We start from the raw sequence: 22,300 nt of genomic DNA on the forward strand, positions 1-22,300 counted from the left end.
ATGGGTCGTATTCCAGCATGACAATGACCCAAAACACACAGCCAAGGCAACAAAGGAGTGGCTCAAGAAGAAGCACATTAAGGTCCTGGAGTGGCCTAGCCAGTCTCCAGACCTTAATCCCATAGAAAATGGGACTTGGAGAAGATCTGCAAAGAGGAGTGGAACAAAATCCCTCCTGAGACGTGTGCAAACCTGGTGGCCAACTAAAGTACTAAGTCATGTTTTGCAGAGGGGTCAAATACTTATTTCCCTCATTAAAATGCAAATCAATTCATAACATTTTTGACATGCGTTTCTCTGGATTTTTTGTTGTTATTCTGTCTCTCACTGTTCAAATAAACCTGCCATTAAAATTATAGACTGATCATGACTTTGTCAGTGGGCAAACGTACAAAATCAGCAGGGGATCAAATACTTTTTTCCTCCACTGTATATGGTATTCACAATCTTAGTCTAATGTTTTCATAATTTAATCCACAAATAATTGCCAAAAACACTACCAGTATGCAAATTAGGGAGCCAACTGAACGTCTCTCTTACCGATGCGATTGGCTACTGACGAGTCATTCACTTTAACGTCACTGTCTGGCAAGTCCTGATGGACTTCATATCGAAAATACAAACGAGATCTTTAGTTTACGATGCGATACCATGGATATAATACACTGACTGTACAAAACATTAGCAACCACCTTCCTAATATTGAGTAGCACCCCCTTTTGCCCTCAGAACAGCCTCAATTCGTCAGGGCATGGACTTTGCAAGGTGTCGAAAGCGTTCCACAGGGATGCTGGCCCATGTTGACTCCAATGCTTCCCACAGTTGACAAGTTGGCTGGATATCCTTTGGGTGGTGGGCCATTCTTGACACACACTGGAAACTGTTGAGCGTGAAAAATCCAGCAGCGTTGCAGTTGTTGACACACTCAAACCAGTGCGCCTGGCACCCACTACCATACCCCGTTCAAAAGGCACTTAAATCGTTTGTCTTGCTCATTCACCCTCTGAATGACACATACACAATCCACGTCTCAATTGTCTCAAGGCTTAAAAATCCTTCTTTAACCGGTCTCACCCCCTTCATCTACACTGATTCAAATGGATTTAACAAGTGGCATCAATAAGGGATCCTAGCTTTCACCTGGTCAGTCTATGGCATGGAAAGAGCAGGTGTTCCTAATGTTTTGTACACTCAGTGTAACTTTGTTCTATGATTTATGAATGGCAAGGATACGAGATCGACTTTATTCAGTCAGTTCGACACCTTTAATAAACTAGTCAAGCTTATTGCTAGTCAATAAATCAAAGCACAGTAAATATCCCATGCCCCACCCCTCTGTGGCTGCATATGAAACAAGCTAAAGAAAATAAATGAATGTGCCAGTAAATAGGTTAAGTGGATTTCGATTCATTATTACCACATTATATTGGATGTGCAAATTCAATCACAGAGACGAAGGAGCATCATGCCCTCTCCCTCCGTGTAAAGAAATGTGACTGCAACCACAGCGCACACACCCAGGTACCGAGAGGCAGGACAGACTGCAGACTGTCAAACCAGCAGTGTTTCCCTGTCAGCGCTCACTTTGTGACTGACAGGAGTCTGTCCTATCAATAGATCGCTAGAAGATGCATATCGTTCATGAGGGCTCGGCAGACTTTTTTCTGACTATCAAATTGAAAAGTAGCCTAATTCAAGTGGAAAAAGGAGCCGGCTGAAAATGAGTCTAATCGGCCATTTAGCCGACGCTAGTGGAAAACACTGCTGAGTAACAGTCCTTTTTCCCCCTTCTTCTCTTTTGAAGATACAAGTTTCAATTAGCAAATCGGACGCTTACTGATAAACTTGCTGGGAAGTGAAATGTTTGTCTCGACAGACATACCAGGGCTCCAGGCACAGAGACATGGAGACCAACGATGCCATATGCAGAGTTGCTCTTGCACTGACTAACGAACAGTAGGCTTGGGCAGTATACCGTATACCGGGGTATTTGGAAATAGCCACGGGATGGTTTTTCAATACATTTGAAACTATTTATTTTAAGTTGAATAAATTGTTATATATGTAGCTACTTTAAGTAATTACCTGCAGTCAACTTGTGCAATACGTTAGGATATGAAGCCGATGGCGTTCTTAATTTCACTCAGTTATATTACATTGTGCATCTTACCGTAGTTCCCCAGAACAGTTGAGCCAGTCAAGTGTTTGTTTGGAAATAGCACAACGGGAGAAACCGGTAAAAGGTGAGTTCAGCGATTAATTTTGTTTAACTTGCTAGTTATCTAAGTAAGTGGCTGAATTAATAAAGAGACGGGCCTCATATAGTGTAGCTTTCTGCCGTGTTTGAGAAGTCAAAGCGCTTTGGATGAGTTCTGTACAGCTGCCAGTGCTATCCTGATTTCCTTGTGTTTGTTCTCCTCTTGGTTCTTGGCCCTGTCTGCTTCTACCCATATTCAGTGCATTCGGAAAGTATTCAGACCCCTTCATTTTTTCCACATTTTGTTACGTTACAGCTTATTCTAAAATGGATTAAATCGTTTTTGCCACTAATCAACCTACACACAATCCCCCATAATGACAAAGCAAAAACATGTATTACAAATAAAAATCTTGGTCTGAAAATAGCTGTGCAGCAATGCTCCCCATCCAACCTGACAGAGCTTGAGAGGATTTGCAGAGAAGAATGGGAGAAACTCCACAAATACAGGTGTGCCAAGCTTGTAACGTCATACCCAAGAAGATCCCGGGATAAGAGAAGGACGGTAAGACTATATGAAAATGTGGATACCGCCCAACCCTAATGAACAGTCCAACCGGAGTAGCGGCTGGCTGCAGATACCATGCAGTGCTGTAAGTAACAATCTTACACGTTTTCAAGCTTTACTACTGGTGCACCTTGAAAGGTGGTCACGGACAACTGTTTAGGATAGTTTCTGACTTCATAAGGCCGCTCTATTCAATGCACGAACGCAGACACACCTCTTTGAAGGCATCCAACATGTCTCCGATGGCTTCCTTCTTGTTCAGCTCCTTCATGTTCCTCTTCTTCTTTGGCACAGACACAGCAGCTAGAAGAGAGAAGACAGGAGCATTACATTAAAGTTCTTACATCAAAACCTGAAGCCACACCACGAAGAACCTCTGGGTGCCTCAGCCAAACCAAAACCTTGGTGCACATGCTAGTTTTTCCTGACCAAGTGACCTGACCAGAAAGAAAACGTCCCTCTTACCTTGCATAGACGTGTCCTCTGAAGGGCTGCTGGACGAGGGCACTGGGGATGCATCCTCCTCTTCCTCTGCCACTGCAGCAGCCGCAGGGTTAGAAGTTTCCTGAGGTGGGGGAGTGGCAGGCTCTGTGATTGCCGTTGCGGTAGGCTCTAGTGCAGCCACGGGGGCGTCTACCTCGTCGGGGTCCTCCTGGGGGAGGCCGTTGGACAGGGGCGGCTGCTCCACCTTTTGGGCCACGGCAGGCTCCACCTCCGGGACAGAGGGAGTGGCGGCAGGAGCGGGGGCAGAGACGGGCTCAGTCACGGGAACAGCGGCTTTCTGTTTAGGCGCTGGCGGCAACACCACGCTGTCAGTTTTAGTGGGAGCTTCCACAGCCGCCACCAACTTCAAGGACGGGGCGAAATCGTTGACCGTTGCCATAGCGATGGGGGTCACAGGTCGTGGAGCAGGTTTAGTGTCTTCTTTTGCGAACGCCACCGCAACAGCCGCCACTACCTCTGGATTGGTGTTAACTGCAGGCTCCTCCTTGACCTTTTCTACCTTCTTCTCCACCACTACCTCCTCCACTACCCGGGCAGGAGGCTTCTCCACAGATGCTGGGGCAGCCAGAGGCTCGACCTGTGTGGAAGGACCTTCGGGGGTCACTACCATCACCGCGGGGGTCATACCAGTGCCCACCGTGTGGCTGGCCTGAGCGATGGTGGTGGCGGGGGGTGGAGTCTGTACCTCTGCAGGGGGAGGGGAGGTAGAAGCTGCCAGGGGGGAGGGGGCAGGGGCCTGGTCTTCCCTTGGTGGGATGGGCACCTCGGCCCTCATTCCCGCCATGGGGGCAGCTGATTCGCTGACGACCTGTTCAGTAGGCGGGGCAACCTGGCCATCGGTTTCCTGTTTGTCCTCCAGTGGGACAGTGGCGGTGGCAGGCTCTGGAGTTGCCGACACTGGAGGCGGGGTTTCGGCGGCCGTCGCTTTGCAAACCGCGGGTTCTGCGTTTTCATCTGCAACAAAGAAGGAAATCAGTTGGGAACTGTTTGGGACCTTTAACGTACTGCAATCAATCCCTGACGATCAAGTTAGTTTTTCAATTCATGCTGGCAAAATGTGGCTGTAAAGACATTGTAGTACCACAAGACCTGAGAGGAGGCTCACCTGTTCTCGTCACGATGGTGAAGGGTTTAGTAACTTCTCCGTTGGTCTGGGCAGGACCTTCTTCCTCTGTGGTGAAGGACTAGCGGCAGAAAACAGGAAGCAACGTCAAAACTAGCTTTGCAAAAATATACTAGATACAAAATACTAACAGTTTTTTTCTAATGCTATCCCATTGCCTGGTTGATCAAAACCAGCCGAGTTGAGAGTTGGCGACAACACACAACAACCGTAAAAATAAACACTAACTGCATGGAACATCTGGCTTCCATTCCAAACTTCCTGGTTTCCTCTATGACATCATCGCTGTGGAATCATCTCAAAGCCACAGGATTCCAAACTTGCATTTTGAGCTCATCACTGGGAATGATTCCAATGAGGAGGAGAAATCAGGGGATGTATTGAGTGATGTGAAACACTTAACGTTGAATGTATTGAACTAGAATGTATAGAGCTGACACGATTCCCTGTTCTATCTGACTGACAATCATATCGGTTCCATATGATACATTTCTGCTTTTTTTTTTTTTTTCATATGATAAATACCAAATCACAAAGTTTCAGGATGTTAACAGCAAGAAATCTAATAATTGGACAACAATGTTCCTATCTGTGCATTCTGTAACGTTACATGCTCCTGAACAGGCCCCAGTGGGTTGTGATACGTACCTGTGGGGGGGTGGAAGAAGCCCTTCCCCCGGACATTATCTCCTCTGTGATGTCACGGCCCCCCTGGTTGGGGTCTCGTATTCTGATCTAGGAGGGGTGAGAAGGGGGGGCAGGATGAGGTTAAACAGTCTATACTGTAGTTCTAAAAATTACTTTATAGTATTAAGACAATCACATCGCCCCAAGCGGTCATTGCAAATATAAATGTGCTATTAACTGACTAGCCTGGGTCTTATTCACTAGGCGCCAAACAGAAGAAAACTGACCGAAACTGGGAGGGACTGAACTTTCAATATGCATGAAATGCTAGTTTTCATTTCCCGTTGCAAAACGTTTTGCACCGATGACACTGGTTAAATAGGCCTAAATAAAGTCCCATTCTCTTCTCCCGTCACCCCTCCTACCGTCTAAACTAGTCCTACACTGGCCCAGTCTGAGCCCATGTCAGTGTAGGTATTTTTTGGCTCATATGGTGCTTTCTCATTGAGATTTATCCCCACACCAGTGGGCCTCCAGTGTTTTATGTGAAATGTAAGCTCTAGTGTTATTGTGTTTCCGTAAGTAGTGTTAAACTTAAGACATTAAATCGGCCGATATGAACCTTTCACAGAAACATTTGTATCTGTCTTTATTCCACCAATAACGCGCCAATATTATATACATAGAATTAACAAATACGTGTGCTCATTTGCGGTCATTTTTGGAATTTTCAATGGTTGCCTGAAGAGGGCGCTCTACAAACTGCTCATTGAACATCATTCAGCCCATAAGTCAACAGCGTATATTTGAATAAGTAAATAATCACAAGTACACTTCACCAAACAAGTAGCCCTGTCATCACATGCTCACTTGATTAACGTTAGCTGGCTAGCTAACCAGCAATGTAGTTAGGCTCCATCTAGCCAACAAGTTACTTAGCCTAGCTAGCAAAGCAAGCAATCTGTGCTGTTTATGCGCAAACACTGGATTGGAGCCAAAGTGAACACAGACTCATCCTTGATACAAAAAGAACACTTACTGTCTGGCCTATTATGTTAGTGGTTTACTTAGTTGGTACAGATCTATCATTCAGGCCATATGCTTACACTCATGATGAGATGAGATAAGATTGTTAGCTAGCTAAATTAGAACGTGTGTGGCTAAAACCAGTGCGGCAAGCTTTTTCCTGCATTAACATTCAGTCATCAGCGCATGCCATTTGCAGCTGAAATATATAGCCAATAGATTGTCAGTCAGATTGCATCGTCTATTTGCGCCTCTACCGGATGGAAACTACAAGTGTAACGGCTGTGCTCAATGCAATGGCACTTACAAATGTAGATCCTTCAAACACCCCCAAACAGGGAAACAGATCCCAATCAAAGGTGTTATTACGTGTTCCACTAAGGCAGTTATTTATCTTATAACTTGTCCTTGTGGTAAAAATTATGTGGGTAAAACAAAGCGCGAATTAAAAGTACGAATCTCGGAGCATCGTAGCACCATTAGGTGCCAAAACTCGACATACCCAGTCGCTGCCCACTTTTTGGAATCGAACCACTCGATTTCTTCCCTACGTTATATCGGCATCGAACATGTCACCCTCCCTAGGAGAGGGGGTGACCTCGACAACTTATTGTTAAAACGAGAGGCTGCCTGGATCCTTAATTTAAAGACCCTTGCTCCCTTCGGTCTCAACGTAGACTTTGATTTGAAGCCATTCTTGTGATTTAGCTATTCATTGTAAATGTTGTGGGCCTATGTAGCTATGTATCTATGATCATATGCTATCCATGTTTTTTGTATGTTGTTTTTATCTGTGAATTGGCCAATGCTATTAGGCCACACCCGGCCATGATTACAGACACCTGCGTGTGTCCTTTGACACTATATAAACCAGTGACCCGCAGTGTTTGTCATTATACCCTGATGAAGACAGCTTGTCTGTCGAAACGTTGGTTATTAAGATATTAAATTATTGCATCTGAGCTCCTAGAGTGTGCGGCTTTCCTTTTCTTTTTGAAGTGTTTTACGCCGTCAGCCAGCACCTCGCCTAAATAGGTGTGCGTTTCTTTCACCTTTATCTACATCTTTAAGTTGTACCTAAGAAGGTAAACTGAACAAGTGTTTTGTATTTACTTTCTGATTTAGAGGATATATCGTTGCTTTTTGGTGGATATCATGTAAACCACAAATAAAATGTTCTAAAATTATTTAGTTAAGAAATCATCAGAGTATCTGTTAATCCTTTGGAGCAGAACTTCTGAAAAAAATACATACTTATGCAAATATACCGGTAAACGGTGACTGTTGCCTCCCTAAAAATCGGTATCGGACCCAGAAATCCCATATCGGTCAGGCTCTAGTAAATGCCAGCTGAAAAGTACCCAGGGCCTTGCTTCCAAACTAGAGCAGGTCCACCGGAGCCATGGCCCAGTGAGACACGGGTGATAGTCCACGTAGACGGAGACAGAAAAGTCTGAGCATTTTGGGTAAAACATTGGGGTAAATCCTCAGTGGAAATGCGCAAATAATATACTTAGTGGAAACTAAGGATGCCGACTAACTGACCCTCATTAACCGTTTAACAAACGGTTAAATGACTTCCAAACAGTAAAATACTATCAGAGATCTGCTCTAATAATGGTAGTCGTCCCAAGGCTGGAAGGCAGGCGACATAGAAACGCATTGGGCTTGTTTTAGACTGATTTTGGCGAGAGGTCTCGCTTCTGTTCTTCCTCTCTGATACTATGCATGCATACAAGGACCAGACATTTTTCATGAAGCGCTTAATGGAAACATGCAATGATAGCAAGCCTATCGTTTTACAGTCAAAAGGCTACAGCCAAAATGCAATTCTCTGGAAAACACCAGTCTAAACAGCGCACCTAATGCGAGCGGTTCCATATGTGACAGAGATTATCAGTTAGAAACTTAGAAAGAGGGGGAATCTATAACAACAACTAGGATGGGTTGCTAATATAACTAGGATTGTGCCTTCGGCTTCTGGACAATGAAAGAAAGTTGATATGAAAACAAATAGAACAGGAGACAAAAGCTGGTTAATGGCATCAGGAACTCTTTATAAAATAATTGTCTCGACGTTTCTATGGATGGATTTTCGCAAGGCTACTTTGAAGCAAGGTAAGACATGCCTCATTATTTGAAGTAAAGTAAAACGTTCAGCTTTCAGACAATTACTGCCTCAAGCTCACATTGCAAAGAGGTGGGTGACGCGCTGATAGCCTGCATACCGTTGACTATAGCCTATGCACTCGAATGGCGAATGGGAAGCGCCCTTTAATTTACGAGTTGATTGACAAATAAAAATAGCTCCATTTAAATAGTGGCCATCAAAGTTTAACACGCGATTGCATTTAGAATTTGTTGCGCAATGACTGGGCTTACAAAAGCACATTTCACTCCAGTGAGGAGCTACTCTCGCACTGTCTGACAGGTGATAGGATATTCCACTCCTCAAACTAGGCTCTGTATGCTGTGCGCATGTGATAAATAACATGCATGACTACTAACGAAAATACACACTCGCCAATTTAATTCCGCTAAATTATGCAAATTGCCCGATAAGCATGACCGGTCAAATGTATTTTCGGCGGCTAACATCCCTAGTGGAAACTCAAAAGTCTGAGTGTTTAGGCCAAACACCGGGGTATAGTCTCAGTGGAAATGCAGTACCGTTACACGCTCCCTCTTGGGTGCAGGTGGTTGGGTCGGCGTCGGCTGAGGGGGCAGGGCCTGCTGCTGGGGCTGGGCGGGGCTTATCATGACGGGCGCGGTCTGGACAGGGGGTGTGTGGCTGTACTGGGGCTGGGCCGGGTAGTAGGCACCTGCTGTAGAGGGGAGGGGGGAGGGAGAAAGGGAGGGAAGTAAAACACACCGCATGGAACGCTACACACCCTAAAAAAAGAGCCACAGACATTCACAGCCTAAAAAAAAGAGCCACAGACATTCACAGCCTAAAAAAAAAGAGCCACAGACATTCACAGCCTAAAAAAAAGAGCCACAGACATTCACAGCCTAAAAAAAAGAGCCACAGACATTCACAGCCTAAAAAAAAGAGCCACAGACATTCACAGCCTAAAAAAAAGAGCCACAGACATTCACACCATAAAAGAGCCACAGACATTCACACCCTAAAAGAGCCACAGACATTCATACCCTAAAAGAGCCACAGACATTCATACCCTGAAAGAGCCACAGACATACCATACAGACTAAACACGCATTGAAATAACCACACGCTAAAATAACCACATGCATCCGCAACAAAACACAAGGGGAAAGAACCTCTACAAACCAAACAAAAACACCTACTATGTGCTGGGCAGACAAAGATGCAGCCCAGCACATACTGAGCAACACACACATGCGTACACACACACACGCAAATACACACACACTTACTCACACACACGCAAATACACACACACTTACTCACCGGGGTAGCGCTGGGAGGTGAGAGGAGCACCGTGGAGAGAGAGACGCCCGTTCTCTCGCCCGCCCCCTCTCCTCTCCCTCGCAGCCAGAGAGGGCTCTGAACACAACATGACAGGGGGAGGAGAGGGAGATAGGGAAGGAATATGAAAGGGGGAGGACAGGAAGAGACCAATGCAGAGTGAGTGAAGGAGAAGGGAACCAGAGGTAAGCAGGGTGTTAAGGCAGTAAGAAGCAGCAGGTGAGAAGAATGATAGACTGAACCAAAGCCATAACCCATTCATACATACATATAGCCTTGGATCCTAAAGAGAGAACAGAGACCACCATACACACACACACTGCCAGGCCAAACCACCACACACAACCAGCAAGGCCACACAGCAATGAATCAACTGTAAGATCAACTGACTGGCCAACCGTAAGATCAACTGACTGGCCAACCGTAAGATCAACTGACTGGCCAACCGTAAGATCAACTGACTGGCCAACCGTAAGATCAACTGACTGGCCAACCGTAAGATCAACTGACTGGCCAACCGTAAGATCAACTGACTGGCCAACCGTAAGATCAACTGACTGGCCAACCGTAAGATCAACTACAAGTGCAACTACAAGAGCAATTGTAAGATCAACTAGTGGTCCTTTGTAGCTCAGTTGGTAGAGCATGGCGTTTGTAACACCAGGGAAGTGGGTTCGATTCCCGGGACCACCCATACGTAAAATATAGCCACGCATGACTAAGTCGCTTTGGATAAAAGAGTCTGCTAAATTGCATATATTATTAACTGATCGACCAACTGTAAGAGCTGGTTACCACCTGGTACTCAACCCTGCACCTTAGAGACTGCTGCACTATGTACATACTCACTGAACACCGGTCACTTTAATAATGTTTACATAGTGTTTTACCCACTTCATAAGTATACTGTATTCTAGTCAAGGCTCATCCTATATAACTACTGCTGTACACACCTTTTCTATTCATATACTGTCCATACACACCATTATACAGTGCATTCGGAAAGTATTCAGACCCCTTCCATTTTTCCACATTGTTACGTTACAGCCTTATTCTAAAATGGATTAAATAAAATGTATTTACGCATCAATCTACCTACACACAATACTCCATAATGACAAATCGAAAACAGGTTTTTAGAAATGTTTGCAAATGTATTAAAAATAAACAGAAATATTTTATTTACATTCAGACCCTTTGCTATGGGAATCGAAATTGAGCTCAGGTGCATCCTGTTTCAGATCCTTTGCTATGAGAATCGAAATTGAGCTCAGGTGCATCCTGTTTCCATTGATCATCCTTGAGATGCTTCTACAACTTGGAGTCCAACTGTGATCAATTAAATTGATTGGACATGATTTGGAAAGGCACACACCTGTCTATATAAGGTCCCACAGTTGACAGTGCATGTCAGAGCAAAAACCAAGCCATGAGGTTGAAGGAATTGTCCGTAGAGCTCCAAGACAGGATTGTGTTGAGGCACAGATCTGGGGAAGGGTACCAAAACATTTCTGCAGCATTGAAGGTCCCCAAGAACACAGGGACCTCCATCATTCTTAAAACGGAAGAAGTTTGGAACCACCAAGACTCTTCCTAGAGCTGGCAGCCCTGCCAAACTGAGCAATCAGGGGAGATGGGCCTTGGTCAGGGAGGTGACCAAGAACCAGATGGTCACTGACAGAGCTCCAGAGTTCCTCTGTGGAGATGGGAGAACCTTACAGAAGGTCAACCATCTCTGCAGCACTCCACCAATCAGGCCTTTATGGTAGAGTGGCCAGACGGAAGCCACTCCTCAGTAAAAGGCACATGACAGCCCGCTTGGGGTTTGCCAAAAGGCACCTAAAGGACTCTCAGACCATGAGAAACAAGATTTTCTGGTCTGATGAAACCAAGATTGAACTCTTTGGCCGGAATGCCAATCGTCACGTCTGGAGGAAACCTGGCACCATCCCGGTGAAGCATGGTGGTGGCAGTATCATGCTGTGAGAATGTTTTTCAGCGGCAGGGACTGGGAAAGATGAAAGGAGCAAAGTACAGAGAAATCCTTGATGAAAACTTGCTCCAGAGCGCTCAGGACCTCAATTGGGGCGAAGGTTCACCTTCCAACAGGACAACAACCCTAAGCACACAGCCAAGACAACGCAGGAGTGGCTTCGGGACAAGTCTCTGAATGTCCTTGAGTGGCCCAGCCAGAGCCCGGACTTGAACCCGATCAAACATCTCTGGAGAAACCTGAAAATAGCTGTGCAGTGAAACTCCCCATCCAACCTGACAGAGCTTGAGAGGATCTGCAGAAACGAATGGGAGAAACTCCCCAAATACAGGTGTGCCAAGCTTGTAGCGTCATACCCAAGAAGATTCAAGGCTGTAATCGCTGCCAAAGGTGCTATAACAAAGTACTGAGGAAAGGGTCTGAATACTTATGTAAATGTGATATTTCCGTTCTTTACTAGTAATACATTTGCAAACATTTCTAAAAACCTGTTTTTGCTTTGTCATTATGGGGTATTGTGGGTAGATTGATGAGGAAAATAACAATTTAATCAATTTTAGAATAAGGCTGTAACATACCAAAATGTGTAAAAAGTCAAGGGGTCTGAATACTTTCCGAATGCACTATATATATATACACACACACAGGACTCTGACATTGCTAGTTTTTACTTAATGTCTTTTTTTTGGAGGGGAGGGGGATTTGTGTGTATTGTTAGGTATTACTGCACTGTTGGAGCTAGAAACATAAGCATTTCGCTGCACCTGCGATAACTGCAAAATATGTGTACGCGACAATAACATTTGATTTGATCAACTGACTGACCAACTAAGATCAACCGTAAGAGGAACCGTAAGAGCAACTAACCAACCGACTGTAAGATCAATTGACTGACTGATCAACTCTAAGATCCACCGACTGCAAGATCCACCGACTGCAAGATCCACCGACTGCAAGATCCACCGACTGCAAGATCCACCGACTGCAAGATCCACCGACTGCAAGATCCACCGACTGCAAGATCCACCGACTGACCGGCTGTAAGATCAACTGACTGAAGATATCTCTGGGTGCATGTGGCCCCAGTTCTTATCATGGATGTGGTTTTGGTTGTATTTACAGTTATGGTCCTGGGTAAGGTTGTGGTTTGATATAGTCTAGCCATGGTTGTGGTTCTAGCGGTCATTGCGGTTCAATACTAGGTTGTGGTTTGATATAGTCTAGCCATGGTTGTGGTTCTAGCGGTCATTGCGGTTCAATACTAGGTTGAAGCTGCTGATCTAGTCATGCCTGTGGTTCTAATCAAGATTGTGGTTGTGGTCATGGTGGTTGTGCTTGGCAGGTGGGGTCCGGCCCAGAGGGGAGCCTCTTACCATAGGTGGGGTATTCAGCCGGGCTGGTTCCAGGGTAGAAGCCTGCTGTCCCACTTGTCACAGGGTACTGTGGACTGGGTGGCATGTAGGGAGTCCGGTACTACAGAGAGAGAGGGGGGCAGAGAGGACACTTAGAACTGTGTCAATGTTTAGGACAGTGAGTTACAGTGAAGGAAAAAAGTATTTGATCCCCTGCTGATTTTGTACGTTTGCCCACTGAGAAAGACATGATCAGTCTATAATTTTAATGGTAGGTTTATTTGAACAGTGAGAGACAGAATAACAACAAAAACATCCAGAAAAACACATGTCAAAAACATTTTAATGAGGGAAATAAGTATTTGACCCCTCTGCAAAACATGACTTAGTACTTGGTGGCAAAACCCTTGTTGGCAATCAGAGGTCAGACGTTTCTTGTAGTTGGCCACCAGGTTTGCACACAACTCAGGAGGGATTTTGTCCCACTCCTCTTTGCAAATCTTCTCCAAGTCATTAAGGTTTCGAGCCTGACGTTTGGCAACTCGAACCTTCAGCTCCATCCACAGATTTTCTATGGGATTAAGGTCTGGAGACTGGCTAGGCCACTCCAGGACCTTAATGTGCTTCTTCTTGAGCACCTCCTTTGTTGCCTTGGCCGTGTGTTTTGGGTCATTGTCATGCTGGAATACCCATCCACGACCCATTTTCAATGCCCTGGCTGAGGGAAGGAGGTTCTCAACCAAGATTTGACAGTATATGGCCCCGTCCATCGTCCCTTTGATGCGGTGAAGTTGTCCTGTCCCCTTAGCAGAAAAACACCCCCAAAGCATAATGTTTCCACCTCCATGTTTGACGGTGGGGATGGTGTTCTTGGGGTCATAGGCAGCATTCCTCCTCCTCCAAACACGGCGAGTTGAGTTGATGCCAAAGAGCTCGATTTTGGTCTCATCTGACCACAACACTTTCACCCAATTCTCCTCTGAATCATGAAGATGTTCATTGGCAAACTTCAGACGGGCCTGTATATGTGCTTTCTTGAGCAGGGGGACCTTGCGTGCGCTGCAGGATTTCAGTCCTTCCCGGCGTAGTGTGTTACCAATTGTTTTCTTGGTGACTATGGTCCCAGCTGCCTTGAGATCATTGACAAGATCCTCCCGTGTAGTTCTGGGCTGATTCCTCACCGTTCTCATGATCATTGCAACTCCACGAGGTGAGATCTTGCATGGAGCCCCAGGCCGAGGGAGATTGACAGTTATTTTGTGTTTCTTCCATTTGCGAATAATCGCACCAACTGTTGTCACCTTCTCACCAAGCTGCTTGGCGATGGTCTTGTAGCCCATTCCAGCCTTGTGTAGGTCTACAATCTTGTCCCTGACATCCTTGGAGAGCTCTTTGGTCTTGGCCATGGTGGGGAGTTTGGAATCTGATTGATTGCTTCTGTGGACAGGTGTCTTTTATACAGGTAACAAGCTGAGATTAGGAGCACTCCCTTTAAGAGTGTGCTCCTAATCTCAGCTCGTTACCTGTATAAAAGACACCTGGGAGCCAGAAATCTTTCTGATTGAGAGGGGGTCAAATACTTATTTCCCTCATTAAAATGCAAATCAATTTATAAAATTTTTGACATGCGTTTTACTGGATTTTTTTGTTGTTATTCTGTCTCTCACTGTTAAAATAAACCTACCATTAAAATTATAGACTGATCATTTGTTTGTCAGTGGGCAAAAATCAGCAGGGGATCAAATACTTTTTTCCCTCACTGTACCTGTCCTAAAGGGATCAAGCTTCCCATTTGCTATGTTTAGGTATAGCTACAATAGTATGTAACTACTCTTGACTTTAGACTTTTTGGGCTGGAATACTGCATGAGCGGTGTTATACAATTAGGGTTGCAAAATTTAAAAAAAAAACTTTCCAGAAATTCCCAGGTTTTTCAGAAACATAACATGATGATGACCAGTTGTGGTACCTGTCCAGGGGGGATGAAGTAGCCCTGAGGGGATCCAGCAAAGGACAGCTGCTGCCCAGGGATCATCATCATCTGGGAGCCGGGCTGGTAGATGTGGGTGGGACCCACCGGACGAGGCCCGCTGCTGGTCTGGACCCGGGGGGCACTGATGGGCCTGTTGGCATAGTAAGGCTAGAGAAGGGGGGAGGGACAGAAACTGTCAGAATATATACAGTATATTTGTGTATGTGTGTGTGTGTGCGTGCTGCATGGCTAAAATATCAGATGGTTGAGGTAGGTTGATACTCCACAGAGCTGAACACACGATGACTGCCAGGGGTTTTTACTGAGGGATTTACAAGCCTGTGTGGTAGGCAACTGGACACTTCATAGTTGATACGGTTCTCGTAGCATTCAACCCTCAGGTTCTATAGACTCAGGTGGAACTACGGTTAGGTTAGACGGAAAGAGGATGAGAAGGAAGAGAGAAGCTGTTACCTGCAGTGCCCTGTATCCACCCTTCAGCCGGACAACACACGAGCAGAGAACGGGGGGGGTGACAGAAGGGCAAGAGAAAAATAGGAAGAAGATAAGAGAGTACGGTAATTAAAAAAGAGAGCAGAAGGAATGTGAGAGAGAATATAAGAAGCAGCAGTAAATCACTCAGACATTACAGTTAGCAGTGCAAAACATAAGTCTTTCACATGCAGCTGACCATCAGAAAATATGAAGACATCGCAGAAATATAAAGCTGGAGATGGGGTAACAGCCTTAAATTCACAAGGGACTAGCATATGTCTTCTAGTTTCATCCAAGCCTCTGATTGCAGGCCTAGCCAGTGGTTTGGCCAGCACTTTGCTTGATTGGGGTAACCAATTTAAACATGTACAGGTGAAATGTAAAACCGGCAGACCATGCTGCTGCGGTGCCTAGTACCTTTACTGAACTGCCCTACTGCGGGTGGTGTCATATCAGGTGTTATCATGGGTAGCCTATGGGGTTACCAGCCTGAACGTCTTCACTGTGGAAACCCCTGGTCCCGGAGATCCACAAAAGGCTGAGGGACAGATTCTAGCACAGCACACAACTACTACTCATGGTCTTAAATTGATCCATTTTTTTTTATATATTTCATTCAAATCAGGTGGTTTTGGGTGTAGTTACAGCTGGAGCTGGTCAGAACTAGAATGGTTCTTTAGCCTCATCCTTCTCTAAAGTAAAATGTGCATTCATGCACTACTGTCTACTGTCCTATTGAGATGGAAGCCATTTTGGGGAAGGTAAGGGGAGTTAGTACCTGTTGGTGTAAAGCACGGGGCCCGGTGGCAAACTGGAAGGGAGGACAGAAAAAGACAGCAAGAGGTCAAGGTTGGTAGCCAGAGAGAGGGGAGAGGGACTTAAACACACACACGTTAAACCAAAGCGGTTAAGCAGAAAGACTGTTACACACAGGTTGGACGAAAATGTTACAGTTGAGCAAGAGTTGGAGTTAAAAGGCCCAGTGCGGCCAAAAACATGATTTGTGTTTTTATTTTATTTATATATACAGTACCAGTCAAACGTTTGGACACACCTACTTCATTCAAGGTTTTTTTTTTTTTTTTTACTATTTTCTACATTGTAGAATAATAGGGAAGACATCAAAACTATGAAATAACACATATGGAATCATGTAGTAACCAAAAATGTGTTAAACAAATCTAAATATATTTTATATTTGAGATTCTTCAAAGTAGCCACCCTTTGCCTTGATAAGAGCTTTGCACACTATTGGCATTCTCTCAACCAGATTCACCTGGAATGCGTTTCCAACAGTCTTGAAGGAGTTCCCACATAAGCTGAGCACTTGTTGGCTGCTTTTCCTTCACTCTGCGGTCCGACTCATCCCAAACCATTTCAATTGGGTTGAGGTCGGGTGATTATGGAGGCCAGGTCATCTGATGCAGCACTCCATCACTCTCCTTCTTGGTTAAATAGCCCTTACACAGCATGGAGGTGTGTTGAGTCATTGTCCTGTTGAAAAACAAATGATAGTCCTAATAAGCGCAAACCAGATGGAGAGCGTATCACTGCACAATGCTGTGGTAGCCATGCTGGTTAAGTGTGCCTTGAATTCTAAATAACTCACTGACAGTGTCACCAGCAAAGCACCCCCACACCATCACACCTCCTCCTCCATGCTTCACGGTGGGAACCACACATGCGGAGATCATCCGTTCACCTACTCCGCTTCTCACAAAGACACAGCGGTTGTAACCAAAATCCTCAAATTTGGACTCATCAGACCAAAGGACAGATTTCCACCGGTCTAATGTCCATTGCACGTGTTTCTTGGCCCAAGAAAGTCTCTTCTTCTTATTGGTGTCCTTTAGTAGTGGTTTCTTTACTGCAATTCGACCATGAAGGCCTGATTCACGCAGTCTCCTCTGAACAGTTGATGTTGAGATGTGTCTGTTACTTGAACTCTGTGAAGCATTTATTTGGGCTGCAATCTGAGGCTGGTAACTCTAATGAACTTATCCTCTGCAGCAGAGGTAACTCTGGGTCTTCCTTTCCTGTGGCAGTCCTCATGAGAGCCATTATCATCATAGCGCTTGATGGTTTTTGCGACTGCACTTGAAGAAACTTTCAAAGCTCTTGAAATGTTCTGTATTGACTGACCTTCATGTCTTAAAGTAATGATGGACTGTCTTTTCTATTTGCTTATTTGAGCTGTTCTTGCCATAATAGGGACTTGGTATTTTACCAAATAGGGCTATCTTCTGTATACCCCCCCCCCACCTTGTCACAACACATCTGATTGGCTCAAACGCATTAAGAAGGAAAGAAATTCCACAAATTAACTTTTAAGAAGGCACACCTGTTAATTGAAATGCATTCCAGGTGACAACCTCATGAAGCTGGTTGAGAGAATGCCAAGAGTGCGCAAAGCTGTCATCAAGGCAAAGGGTGGCTATTTGAAGAATCTCAAATATAAAATATATGTTGATTTGTTTAACACTTTTTTGGTTACTACATGATTCCATGTGTTATTTCATAGTTTTGATGTCTTCACTATTATTTTACAATGTAAAGAAAATTGTATAAATAAAGAAAAACCCTTGAATGAGTAGGTGTGTCCAAACTTTTGACTGGTGGTAATATATATATATATATATATATATATATATATATATATATATATGCACTTTTAGAGTAAGAGCTGTTTTAAAAGACAGGCTGAAATGTCGACCTGTTTTGGTGGGATGGTGTTTTGGCCTGCCTGGCGACGCTGTTTTGGTGGGATGGTCTTTTGGCCTGCCTGGCGACGTCACCAGGCGGTATAACTTTATAGACCAATAATAATGAGTTTCAAACCTCTTTGCCAATAACAGCTAGTTTTCAGGTTACATATCCCTCCCATTAGGTTCATCCAATTAGGCCCCTCACTCAGACAGTCCTAGCAAAACTCTTGCTTGAGTAACGCTATTATTTTTTCTTTTTGACCATTTTAATTGAAAACAATCACAGTAAGATACTTAATTGTTACCCAGAAATAATTTGATATTTAGATAAAAACAGCTGCATTGGACCTTTAAGAATTTAAGTAGGGGTCTTACACTCAGCAGTACATAGAAGCTTGGACATTGAAAGAGTTTTGGCAAAAGAGCGGAAAATAGAAGGAGAGAGATGGAGTAGCAGAAGTAGAGAGCAGTACCTGTCGTGGCTGAGGTGCAGAGTTCATTTGTTGTGGTGTTGGGGTGGCGAAGATGAGAGAAGAGGGCTGTCCAGGGGCATAGGCAGCCTGGGAGAGAGGGGAGGCAGAGAAACACAACTACGTTAGTCGGCTAACTTGCTGCCAAAGACGGGTTGTGTTCAGTAGGATACAATGTAGCAAAACACTTCAGAAAGGAAAACAAAAATGATCATCCTTATTGGACAAGTTCAGGGGTGTATTTATTTGTCACAGGCTGCAGCAAAACATTTAGGCTGTTGCAAAACGTTTTGCAACGGAAAACATTTTGCAGCGCAGAAATGCAGTTAGGCCCCTCCCCGTTTTGTTTCGTTTGGTTTCTGGAGTAAACGGTTTAATCTGTGTATTCATGAAGAACCAAACGGAACCAAACTGATGCAAACTAGATGAAACAGGGAGGGACCTATCGGAATTTGTCCAATAGAAACTCCGGTTTTTGGTGCAAAACATTTTGCAACTGTTTGCTATGGTCTTTGTGCAATGAATAAAACCCAGGTAGCATCTCCCGGTTTCAAAACATTTTCTCACGTTTTTTGCCTAATGAACGCTACTCTGATCTGTCAGAGCGAGCTGGGTCTTGTCATTGCCTCTCACCTGTGTCAGGCCAGGGGAGGGGGAGGGGTGTGGGACAGAGGTGGGTCCCGTTATAGGCTGCAGTGGTTTGTTCATTTCACGTCGTTCTGCATCAGGGTGGCGCTGACTTGCCAGCCGATCTGAGGAAGAATTAGTTACCAAAAGAGCAAAAAATGTAAATCAATGAAAAACCCTCCAAGACAATTCTAATCTCCATATTGATACTGGGTCAGCTGGACTAGGCTAGGCTGAGTACACTAGATGTAAAATAATCACCTGGACACCATGCCCAGTGAGCGTCAGAGCAGAAAGATCAGAAAGCCAACAGGGGAAATCCCTGTCTCAACCCCCTAAGAAGTTAACTTGAGGCTGCCCTCACGAAGCTACAGTACCCAATGACACATTCATGAGAAACCCTGAGTGTTTGTCTGCTGTAGTAGGTCATGGCAGTAAGGCCTAGTGCCAAACAACCCAACACTGGTCACAAGTTTGTGTTACAAAGTAGGAAACGTTACAGTAGATAGGGTAGACCTTGGGTTAGAACACCATTTTATGGGCTTCCACTAAGTTGTGAGTCTAAATATGCCATTCCAGTGACACAATGTCTTTGAGCAGAGTTCCAAAATACCCCTAAACTGCTATTTAGGCCTGAAACAAAAGACACAAAATCACTCCTGAGAGTGCATTGGATTAAGGGCAGTTCCCACATCATCACTACAGGGGCAGTTCCACTATGCTACATTCCTGTCACAACAGACGCATATAGTTAAGCCATTGGCAGAACTATCTATTGATCCTCCATGCAGATGGGGCCAATAAAAAACACCATGACTATCATCATCTCGAGACATTAGCTAACATTTCCTTTCAGAATAAGAGCCACTATTTGGGGGGACAGACTGTGATGGGGAGCTGAATTTGGCATGACAAGTCTGTGAATTTGAAATTGCACAAAAAAAACATGTTGTGGGTTTCAAATCTCTTCTCTGCATCCATTCCATGCATCATTGAAGATTAGGTTCACGCCAGCCTGAGCTGGTACATCTCACTCACTGTTTTTTACTGATGCTCAATTGAACTAACTAGTTATTTAGTATCAGAGAATGTATTTTTCATGTCAAAGTTCATTTGCCAGTAGCCTCCATTTGCTTGTAACATATTGTCTCTGTATTGTGGACATGTGCTGGTTACAATGTTTCAGATTCCTCAGAGATATCCATATAACATCAAATGACTACACATTTAAATAACATTTATAATTTTACTGGGAAGCAATATACTCCACTTCCACATTTGAGGAACATGGGTTGTAGACAAGCATGCGATCAGGGTGCATGCATACTGCGGCCTTTATGATGTTTCAGCAATTTCCAGACAGTGTTTTTGACATGCCATTAATTCAAGCATGAAAATAAATAGTGTCAATCTGATATCACATGGTCTAAAGAGGACATCTCACATTAGGAAGACGTGTCATATGGCTAGCTAGCTAAGCAGCCGGTGTTAGCCACTATAGTTAGCAACCTAGTTAGCTACCTGCCATATGTTATCCCATCTACGGCTAGCCCACTCAGTTTTTGAAGCTAAATAAAACGAAAGACCATGAAATAACCGTAAGATAACTAACATGATCAGTCTGTGGGTAGATTAGTTATAACATTAGTTACTGATGGATCAAATTGCAAGCAAGGCCTTCAAGCGTGTTAATAATACCGGGGAGGACCACTGATGGTGGATGTCACACACCGTTAGCTAGCCTGTAGTAACCTACGTGTCTCATAGTAATGAGTGAGTGAACTTGACTAGCTACAGTAGTTAGCCAATTTCAAAGTCCACCTGAAATTCTGAAGTGACATGTCTACACATATATAAGTTGTGGATTGTAATATTAAATATCACTTTATTTGTACCTAACTGAAATAGTTGGATTCAATCACATGCTAATTTTCAAGCTAGTCTTCTAAGGAGTATTCATTCTAGGCCCGACTAAGACACACATTGAAAACCCAGCATGAAAATTGCTTTAGCTACCTAGATTTATGGGCAGGTTAACCAACGTTAGCTAGCCATTATAAAGCTGTGTGATAAAGAAACTTAGTTACGAGTAAATTGCCAGATTGGCATCTTGAAGTAAACCATGAATCTAGACAATTTGTTTCGATGGGAACTGTCAAATTGAGGGAAGATTTGCAAAATGGCATTACCTAGCTAACATTCTAGACTAGCGTTAGCTCGCTAGCTAATTTAACAACAACAATAAATTCACCAACTTAAAATACAGACATGAGCTGGCTGGCTAACTAACTTCAATAATGAAACGCTCGAGATGAGTTCAAACCCAATTTCATGCAAAGGTTAGCTAGCTAACAAGCCTCGTTTTGACGAGCACAGAGAAACACAGTGAAAGCCAATATTATTTATAGCAGCTAACTAACATTAGCTAGCTAGTTATTCTTCTGAAAGCTAGCTATTTAGCCAAATTAGCAAACCTTGTAAAATGGACTGACAAGGCAGGGCCTTCATCCCTGCGTTATTCTTTCAAAGTAATCGCAGGTATCTAGCTAGTACAATATGCTTACCGTTTCTGTGAGGGATCTGAGGGAAGACTTGAATCAACAATCGAAAAAATATAGTATTTTAAAACCTATTGTCCGTTACTTAAAATTGTAGCTATTGTATTTTCTTGTCCTCTCCTCCAAATGGAAAGTGTGCCCTTATTGACTTAGCAGCTAGCTAGGTGAGTGCTGTCACTTGGTCTTTAAATCCCCGGAGCGTGCAAAAGTGACAGGGCACAAAATGTATTAATATCACACTTGAAGGTTACTATTGACAACTCCAATGCCTCCTAAAAAAGCCTCTGGACCGGAGGTCCATGATCAAGGCGCCGATGGTGACGGATTGCCGGTAAAATACACTCTACTGGGGGTTTCGTTCGGTTTACAGCGAGGACATGGTGCGATGCATTAACGTCCGCTGGAGCCGGCCGGACGGTGCGCCTGGTACGCATGGGTACTTCCGGGAAAATTATTATTTGATGCCACCTCCTCGGTCATGTGACAGTGGACACTAAAATGCACATTTTGCACTTTTCTACACAAACATCATATGAATGTTTTATCAATTATTTTATTGGACTTATGGGGGACTGTGTGAAATATTAGGGCTTGACATTATTTTTTTAATGACTACCCCTTCCTCAGTCCCC

The 22,300-nt window shown here is 44.2% G+C and overlaps 1 protein-coding gene across 9 annotated transcripts in view; it reads right to left on the bottom strand.

Annotated features, from left to right (window-relative positions):
• The window catches only part of eif4g1a (eukaryotic translation initiation factor 4 gamma, 1a), a 42,837-nt gene extending 20,743 nt beyond the window's left edge, over positions 1–22,094 (bottom strand). For 2 of the 9 annotated variants that reach the window (XM_041895948.2, XM_041895947.2), the window contains exons 1-10: positions 21,675–22,093; positions 19,117–19,235; positions 18,487–18,573; positions 14,811–14,981; positions 12,863–12,962; positions 8,716–8,870; positions 5,041–5,127; positions 4,375–4,453; positions 3,231–4,223; positions 2,980–3,068 (exon numbers count right to left, since the gene is read on the bottom strand). In XM_041895948.2, coding sequence (XP_041751882.1) covers positions 2,980–3,068; positions 3,231–4,223; positions 4,375–4,453; positions 5,041–5,127; positions 8,716–8,870; positions 12,863–12,962; positions 14,811–14,981; positions 18,487–18,573; positions 19,117–19,191 — 1,836 coding nt within the window. In that variant the 5' untranslated portion in view covers positions 19,192–19,235; positions 21,675–22,093. Of the gene's footprint in view, positions 1–2,979; positions 3,069–3,230; positions 4,224–4,374; positions 4,454–5,040; positions 5,128–8,715; positions 8,871–9,478; positions 9,575–12,862; positions 12,963–14,810; positions 14,982–15,287; positions 15,309–16,086; positions 16,120–18,486; positions 18,604–19,116; positions 19,236–21,674 lie in introns of all 9 variants that reach the window. The other 7 variants (XM_041895940.2, XM_041895943.2, XM_041895939.2 and 4 more) reach the window with 7 other exon arrangements.
• Between the last annotated feature and the right edge of the window lie 206 nt (positions 22,095–22,300).

Source organism: Coregonus clupeaformis, chromosome 14 (assembly GCF_020615455.1).
Source record: "Coregonus clupeaformis isolate EN_2021a chromosome 14, ASM2061545v1, whole genome shotgun sequence".
NCBI lineage: Eukaryota > Metazoa > Chordata > Actinopteri > Salmoniformes > Salmonidae > Coregonus > Coregonus clupeaformis.